Below are 9,452 nucleotides of genomic sequence, written 5' to 3'. Positions count from 1 at the left end.
GCTGTAATCTATGCCAAAGGTGATTCTAACATGTATTGACTCAGGGGTGTGAATACTTACAGTAATAGTCAAAAGTTTGGACACATACTCATTCAAGAGATTTTAATTTTTTAATATTTTCTACATTTTAAAATAATAGTGAAGACATCACAACTATGAAATTACAATTTTTTGGGTTCTACATGATTCCATGTGTGTTAAACAAATCAAGATATTTTTTACATTTGATATTCTTCAAAGTAGCAACACTTTGCCTTGATGACAGCTTTGCACACTCTAGGCATTCTCTCAACCAGCTAACACAAGATCAGGAATAAGTGGAGGGGTATGAATACTTTGAAGGCACTGTATCTACGCTCTCCTAAACTGGTCCCAGATCTGTTTGTCCTGTCATGTTTAATCTATCTTTTCTCAATCTAGAAACAGCACAAAATTTGTGCTACATTTTTATTCCACAATTCCTTATAAACATCCCAAACGGTATTTTTCACTATACTCAACAATTTTATTTATTTTTTACTTAAAGCTATATTAACAAATACTTGATTGACACTAAGCCCTACAAAAGAAACCGTAGTCAAAATGCCCACCGCTATTTGACTCGATTTATGCATTCTCGTGTCTGAAATATTTGTATTTACAGTAGTTTGGTCTTTAGAGTATATTATACCTAGGATTGTCTGATGTCCGATGATCCATTTAAACATCCATATAAAACCAGGTCACGAGGGACTTTTATTTGTTCATTAAAACAGCAAATCTTCAAACTTATTCACTAAGTAGTAACATTAAGAGCTCGATTCAATCCATATCACGGAAGATCTGCGGTATAGCGCATTTTAAATTGTAAGGCAATGTTTTTTCCTGCGTTCGCAGAGACTGCATTCACAGTAAATGCTGCATATGTCGGCACAATCGGAAATAATCTTTAAATTTAAATTGCGTTACACCGCAGATCTTCTGCGATACGGATTGAAATCGAGTCCTAATTCTCTGGCCATGTTTCGTCTCCCACTATATCCACCCAAATGACAAAGAAACAACTATTTCTAAACGAGTGTGTGAAAAGCCAACCAGACAGACACACTGGGGCCATACTTACGAACATTAGAAACAGAAAATCCTAGATGACAGAACATTACATTGTAGCTGGTCGCATCAGATAACCTGGTACACCAGATGACAGTGATTATTTCCTGGAACAAGTTCTGCATCAGCCAATTGCAAATGTTGACCTAGATGGACCTGAACAAATACTTCTCCATGAGAGCGTCCTTAACAAAGTCTCTCGTTATCATCCCACAGATGACAGTATTGCGGCAAAGTTGTTATTTTCAAGATGTATCGCGAGTCCGGACTCAAACTCACGTTAGCAAGCATCCACACTAGAGGAAAGGTTCATTGTTATTCGTTCTACAGCACACCTGTCAATCGTCTGATCAACACATCCTACTGCACACGGTAGACATATTAATAAGGTCATAAGACACTTCAGTGCTTTCAGAGTGTGTTTGTTGTCATAGCGACAACCGCAAATAATACTTAAATTGTACATACATAGAAAAATATAAAAACGCATATTTAAAAATGTACCAATTCAACAGCAAACACCGTTTAGCCTGCATATCTTTTACAGCATGTCATTGCTTGCCTCGTTGCTCAAAGCTCCCCTAACGATTCTACAACACAAAGCAATAAGGAATGTATTATTGTTATCAAGTGAGTAACCGGTGGTCTATAGATAAAATTTTAATAACCGCTCAAATGTCCTGTTTTGTTTTAGCCGAAATAACTGCATACGACCTAGGCCTGATTATGCAACCATTTGGAACAGTTATGGGTATATTCTAGACAGTTTAGGAGGTCCAGAAAAGGAGTACATTAGCAAGCCACTCATAAGTTGTATTTTGTCAGGATGTATTGGTGCTAAGATAATATGGGCTTCTTCTGACACAAATGTCTCTCTCGCCTTTCCAACTCCCCGCCAGTTCTTAAAGCTGTAGCCTATTTTACATTTACATTTTAGCAGACGCGCTTATGCAGAGCGACTTAAAGTAGTGAGATTTCTTTATATATATATTTATTTATTCATTAAGCAAGAGAGCATCTCTCCTCCAATAGGCTATTATTAAATAATATAAAGTCAAAACAAGTGTCCAACAAGCAATTGTAATTTGGCTTTACCTGGAAATCCACACGATTTAAGACGAATAGCCGAGGCAGCAAAGATGCCAGGTGCATAATTGCGCAACAAAACCACGAACACAGACCGTCTTGAAATGTGTAGCCTAAGTTATAAAAGTGTATGCATATTAGGCCATAATTCATTAGCTCAATGCTAGGCTTAATACTGCAGTGAATATACACAAAATTTGAAAAAGTTATCAGATAACGAAATCACAGGTAGCCTACACTCCCAGTCCCCGGGCACGCAGTTTGAAAAGCTAACCTATTGGTTATATTTTATAAATGTACTTTGTCACATATGCATTATTTGACTCGAGGCCCAACAGCGCAGCGTTTTTTTCCTTGAATAAAAACCTTGCCCTGAGGGGGATTCGAACTCATGGCCTTCATACCTTACAGCCTTAGAGGATCACACCACCAAATATAGCGTCTTTACTTTACTTTAAAAAAAACGATATATGAATATAAACGTACATGTTGTATAATCCTCCTACATCTTTACTGTTGTGAAAGCACATGAATGTGTGTGAAATGGACAGGCCAAATTTGGGATTTTGTCATATTTGAAAACGTGAACATTTTGTCTAACGTTAGTACTAGTAGCCTAGTCAAGGATGCATCACTGCAATATTGGCACACACAATTGTTACAGACCAACGGAAACAAAAGTAAACCTTAAATTTGTAGGTTTAAAATATCCCTTTAGTGACCTGGGTTGACCTATTTTAAGAAATGCCAAAGACGGGTTATCTTCCAACGTCACGAAAACAACGCACACACTTCAATGGGGCAGAAGTCGGTGTTGTTGTGATTCTGGATGGCCAGATATCTAGCAACAATGACAAGAAGCTGCCATGTGGGGAATTGTAGGTGGCTCATTTCATCTAGTTTTTATCTTGTTCTTGATACAATGTCTTGTTTTGAGGTGTTGACTGATGTAACGTCTATGCTAATATGGATCAAAGTTGGGCAAATGTATTAATGTCTTCAATAAATATTGGAGACAAAATTTGTTTACATGTTGTCAACAATCTAAGTTTTGCCCCATAATTGCGTACTTGTCGGTTTTGTTGCTAAACAACCAACATGTCTATTGGTTGGTGGAAATAAAGTCTAAATATCTTTGATAGGCTGATGAGGGATTTTGTTCCAGGAAATAATCACTGTCACCTGGTGAGGTTAGCATAGGGCTAACGTGTGCCAGGTTATCTGATGGAACCCGCTACAATGTAGCGTTCTATTCATTTTAATTGGCTGATGCTCATTGAGACGGAGAAACTGTTTAAATTTAAACTGTTTCTAATGTTCACAAGTATGGCTCCAGTGTCTTTTGCAGGCACACCAAAGCAACCGCTGTGGTGCTCTTTTTAAGGGAGACACGTCCCTAACATGATTGCACCCTGGCAGTTTTGGAGCCACCCTCGTCCCTTGCAGGGCATACAGTCGGTATGTGTGCAGTTCACTGTTGTTGTTGTGGTGTGTATGTGTGCGCGCGCGGAGGTCTGACTCAGGACGGTGGCTTGGCTCCTTCCCGACTCTGTTGGATCCGCTTCTGAAGAAGATCCCAGGCCTTCCGTACCTGGGATTTAAATGCAGAGGAAGACGTGAGAAAGGGTTTGTTTATACAATGCATTGACTGGTATCTATATCCTCCCTGAAAGCCATAATGAAAATACTTGGTTGTTAAACGTTAATGTGTAACCTGTGTCCAGATTCTTCATTTTTCCCCCAAAGTGTTCACTTCCACACTTCCTGTCATGGATTTAACAATGGTGGAAACTAGAGATGTGCCGAACTTGCCATACTCTTATTTGTAGCCGTAAATTCACAGGGATAATACTCGTAATTGGAAAAACTGCTTTGAAACGCCTAAATAGAGGTTGGCAATACCTAATCGTCTCTCTGCATTTTCATATAAACCAAGGAAGCTGCAGATCAGGAGCAGCGGATAGATGCGTTTGCTGTCAGAACGCAGGGGTTAAAGCAAAAAATAATTAAAAAAAATACTAAAAACGTCCCATCTCGATCTCAGATCGATTGTCTGCAGGGCCAAGTTAACCTACCATGTAAAAATGTCATGACCATCATGCTTTTAAGGAAAGAGGATCATTTTGTACATTAAACTGCAAGTTTGACCAATTCCAATCTTTTTCAATAATGTAAAACACAAAATCATTGAAGGAGAACTTTAACCCCTGAGAACGTGCGTCAGCCTTTCATATTTTTTCCTACCCTCCCTCCGCTTGTTAGATATTTTTTTAAATCCATGTTTTTCCCAATCATGGAAAATAACCCCCAAAAAATACATCCGTTACAATACTCGTTTTGTCCGAGTAGTCACCCCCGAAAGGCGTCCGCATACTAGGTTCTCCTAGCAGAACTCGGATACGCGAAGCGATCATCAGTGCCTCGCATACTGCCTTAAAAATACATTTGAGAGCGGAATTTTTTTTTTTTCCCCTTGAGACACCGTAGCAACAACATACAGTAACACTTCCTCAAAATAGCCAGAATCAATGTAAAGATAAATCAAGAACACTGTCATCATTTTTTTTACTGAGGTCTTAGCCGCAATTTTACATCTAAGTGCAGTATTTTTAAGGTGACAAAATGTGCATGAAAGTTGTCATTCAACTACAGATGACTAGTTAACACTTAATTGAAGAAACCCTACTGTCGACCACTCACCGACGAAGGGATGTAGGGTATCGAACTTGGGCTTGCCTCAAGAAATACATTTGAACAGCTGTAAGAAAATAAAAACTGTCGAACACCAAAAAGTCATAGAATTTTGTCATAATTCAAACTGTTTTGACTGTTAAGCATACGGTAAGCTTTAGTGGAAACTCTCTCCAGCCAATGTTTACACCAATCCAATACTTTTTAATCCATGATTGGAAGTGTGCAAGTGGCATGCCCACTTTAGAAGAAGGGTGGAGAATCTGGACGCAGCTTAAGATACATAAAAATTATTGTTCCTATAAAAATGCAAGAAGCCTTTATGTGTGGATGGTAAAGGTTTCAGGACTTTTCAAATGTGCTTTATCAAGCCATTTTCCCCCGTCAGTGTGTCTGGCTTCGCCCTGGGTCATGTTCATTAGGGAATACCGTAACAAAATGTTTTGCAATTGGAAAATGGACCAGTCCCTCCTTGTTTTCTTCCTTTGGTTCCTAATGAACAAGAACCTGGTCTCCCTCTCTTACCTGTTTCTGGGTGATCTCGGGCTCCCACAGAGTGCAGAGCACCACGTTGGCCTGCTCCACCTGCTGCGTGTTGGGCCACTGGCTCTGCAGCCGGCGCACAGCATCCTCTTGGCTGACACCGTCCCTCACCGTGATCCGAGACACCGCCTGGGGGGGTAGGAGTGTTGGGGTGGATAATAAATAAATAAAAAGTGTCTGTATCAGTGTTGTGTCTTTTAGCATTAGATGTTATGCAAGGGTCTTACTCACAGTTACTGTGATAAGAGCATCTGCTAAATGACTTAAATGTAAAATGATCATGTAATTGAACTACCACTGTTTAAGTACCATTTTGTTTATTATTTTCAATTCAAAATGTTCTGGTATGTTGTCACTTTGACATTGAGGACAAAGTTGTGTTGAGGAGTTAAGATAAACCCTATGCCTAAATTCCAGGTTGTGTAATGCATCAAAATGAAAGAGTGCCCATTGCGCAGTTATCTATGAGGTTATTCTCAGACGTTCAAAGCACAGATGTGGGATACCTCTTCCTCGGGAATGACGGCGACCCAGACCTCGTGCACGATGTCCGTCCAGCCGGCCTCCAGCAGCACAGCCGCGTCCACCACACACACCTGTTTACCTAGGGGGAATAATAGAATTACATGCCATTTCGAAGACACTTTTATTCAAAGCGACTTACAGTCATGCGTATATACATTTTATGTTCAGATCCCACTCTTCTGGCGTTGCAAGCGCCATGCTCTACCAACTGAGCTACAGGGGAACACAAGCCCACCGTCTGTACACACAGGTGAAAGCACACAAACACCGACACACACAAATATACATACATATATACACACACAACTTTAACAAGTATCAATCAGCAACATACCTTCCTCTCGGGCCTGTTGGATCCTTTCCTTGACGAGTAGAGCTATCTCCGGCCACACAATGTCGGTGAGGGCTTTCAACCTCTCCTGCAACAATAGTAATACTAATTTATTACATTTGTAAAGCGCTTTCATTACACAAGTGTAATCTTAATGTGCATACAAGAAAAATGTTAAGAAAAAACAAGTACAGAATAACATATCTTAAAAGCATACAAGCATAGTTTGAGGATATCAATTGATATAATGATTAACAGAAGCCGATGCCATTAAGTCACAGAGCTAAACTGACAACACATTTTCAGGCCCGATAATGTTTTGGGAAAGAAGCCCACAAAGTGCCTTTAGAAAGTATGCATACCCCTTGACTTCTTCCATATGTTGTGTGTTGCAGCCTGAATTCAAAATGGATCAAATACAGTGCATTTGAAAAGTATTCAGACCTCTTGACTTTTTCAACATTTTGTTACATTACAGCCTAATTCTAAAATAAGTTAAATACAAATCAATCTACACACAATACCCCATAATGTTAAAGTGAAAATAGGTTTATATTAACGTTTGCTAATTTATTAACCATAAAACACAGAAATACCTTTACACAAGTATTCAGATCATTTGCTATGAGACTCCCAAATTGAGCTCAGGTGCATTGATCATTGAGATGTTTCTACAACTTGGTTGGAGTCCACCTGTGGTAAATTCTACTGATTGGACATGATTTGGAAAGGCACACATCGGTCTATATAAAGTCCCACAGTTGAAAGTGCATGTCAGAGCAAAAACCAAGCCTCGAGGTCAAAGCAATTGTTAGTAGAGGGTACTGGGGAAGGCTACCAAAATATTTCTCCAGCATTGATGGTCCCCAAGAACACAGTGGCCTCATCATTCTTAAATGGAAGAAGTTTGGGGGGGGATTAACAAGAACCCGATGGTCACTCTGACAGAGCTCCAGTGTACCTCTGTTAAGATGGGAGAACCTTCCAGAAGGACAACCAACTCTACAGCACTCCATCAATCAGGCCTTTATGGTAGAGTGGCCAGACGGAAGCGACTCCTTAGTAAAAGGCACGTGACAGCCGGCTTGGAGTTTGCCAAAAGACATCTAAAGACTCTCAGACCATGTGAAACAAGATTCTATGGTCTGATGAAACCAAGATGCAAAGTTACTGTGTTCGAACTTAGTCACGCTTGCTCAATATAGATTGATGCTTCTAATTGTGCATGTTAAACTTCTTTTTTTATGATTAAAGGTTACACTCTATGACTGGATTTATGTATTTTTTTCCAATGCTAAATTAATTTGGCAGACCTAACTTGATTGACCCTCTTTCTACAAGGCCTCTAGTCTATGAGAGGCCTAATCATATTTGTATGAATATTTTGTTAACGCCTAGGCTATAGAGACACATTCAGGTAATGAACTCATTATTATACATCAATGTTTTAATTTGATTACAATTATTTATTGTTAATCATTCTTGAATTTGTTAGGCTATACAATTAAGTAGATTAATAAACTGATAATACATTCATAACCTTTCAATAATTTTTGAATATGATAGGATGTATAATAAATAGAATGCAATATTCTATGTGAATAATGTTCATTAACGTTAATTTCTGTATTAATGATAAATCTGAAAATCAGTCAAATTGAATATTTTGGCAATTGTTAATGTCCATATAGCCTAGGACAATGTGGTACTGTTATTCCTTATCCACCTAATGATTATTTTTTTATTCCCTCCCTCGCTCGCCTCACATTTCTGGGGAAAAATCCGTTAAACTGAATCAATTGTCTGGCCTAACGTTAGCTATGATAAATCACAACATTTGCAACACCCCGGATAGCCAACAAGTACAGGTCAACTCCGCGTTGATGTGGAGTTGAGTTTTACTTGGCTAACGACGTACACCCCGGAGTAGTTAGCAGACTACAATTTGAAACGACTACCATAACATACACAAACCATAGCTATCATTGAAGTATATCCCTAGCTGACAAAAAAACTGGGAAAAACTAGCAAGGTAGGTTGCTGTAAACTAGCTAGAACAGACACTAGGGTTCGTGCGTGGAAATAACAACAAACACGAAGAGTGACAATAGCTAGCTACTTTACCTTGTACAAATATTTTAGCAAGGTAACATCAGTTAAGTGACAATCTCGTCTGCAGCAGGGTACTCCCAATGGCTAACTACATTATTGTAGTACCATTTGTTATTATTCTTTCAATAAAGACACCTAGATGGCTAGCAGTTGGACATGGACAACTTTCATTGGTTGAGAAATGTATTTAGGGACAATATTTGCACATTATTCTTTTAAATTCTACAAGCTCTGTCAAGTTGGTTGTTGATCATAACTAGACAGCCATTTTCAAGTGTTGCCATTTAATTCAAAACTATCTAGGCCACTCAGGATCATTCAATATCATCTTGGTAAACAACTCCAGTGTATATTTGACCTTGTGTTTTAGGTTATTGTCCTGCTGAAAGGTGAATTTGTTTTCCAGTGTCCGTTGGAAAGCAGACAACCAGGTTTTCCTCTAGAATTTTGCCTGTGCTTAGCTTTATTCCATTTCTTTCTTTTTTTTTTTCCTTTACCCAGTTTTCTCCTCAATTTTGTGGTATCGAATTGGTAGTTACAGTCTTGTCTCAACGCTGCAACTCCTGTACGGACTCGGAAGAGGCGAAGGTCGAGAGCCGTGCTTCCTCCGAAACACAACCCAACCAAGCCATACTGCTTCTTGACACAATGCCCACTTAACCCGGGAAGCCAGCCGCACCAATGTGTCGGAGGAAACACTGTGCACCTGGCGACCGCGTCAGCATGTACTGCGCCCGGCCCGCCACAAGAGTCACTAGTGCGCGATGGGACAAGGACATGCCTGCCGGCCAAACCCTCCCCTGACGACGCTGGCCCAAATGTGTCTCCCGGGTCGCGGCCAGCTGCGACAGGGCCTGGACTCGGACCCAGAATCTCTAGTGGCACAGCTAGCACTGGCACTGCCTTAGACCCCTGCGCCACTCAGGAGGCCTATTCCATTTATTTTTAATAATTAAAAAAACTCCCTAGTTCTTGCCGATGACAAGCATACACATAACACGATGCAGCCACCACCAAGCTTGAAAATATGGTATTCAGTTATGTGTTGGATTTGCCCCAGTTCATTTCTTTGCAA

At 39.7% G+C, this 9,452-nt stretch overlaps 1 protein-coding gene across 9 annotated transcripts in view; it reads right to left on the bottom strand.

Moving 5' to 3' along the window:
• Positions 1-676: 676 nt before the first annotated feature.
• The window catches only part of coasy (CoA synthase), a 35,968-nt gene continuing 27,192 nt past the window's right edge, over positions 677-9,452 (bottom strand). For 7 of the 9 annotated variants that reach the window (XM_031799719.1, XM_031799721.1, XM_031799720.1 and 4 more), the window contains 4 exons: positions 6,269-6,353; positions 5,916-6,013; positions 5,392-5,538; positions 677-3,766 (listed from right to left, as the gene is read on the bottom strand). In XM_031799719.1, the coding sequence (XP_031655579.1) occupies positions 3,695-3,766; positions 5,392-5,538; positions 5,916-6,013; positions 6,269-6,353 (402 nt within the window). In that variant the 3' untranslated portion in view covers positions 677-3,694. Of the gene's footprint in view, positions 3,767-5,391; positions 5,539-5,915; positions 6,014-6,268; positions 6,354-6,627; positions 6,662-9,452 lie in introns of those variants that run through there. The other 2 variants (XR_004204528.1, XR_004204529.1) reach the window with 1 other exon arrangement.

The sequence above is a fragment of the Oncorhynchus kisutch genome, linkage group LG20 (genome assembly GCF_002021735.2).
Source record: "Oncorhynchus kisutch isolate 150728-3 linkage group LG20, Okis_V2, whole genome shotgun sequence".
Lineage (NCBI taxonomy): Eukaryota > Metazoa > Chordata > Actinopteri > Salmoniformes > Salmonidae > Oncorhynchus > Oncorhynchus kisutch.
Note: the sequence above shows the minus strand (reverse complement) of the source record. Positions and strands in the feature narration are given on the sequence as shown.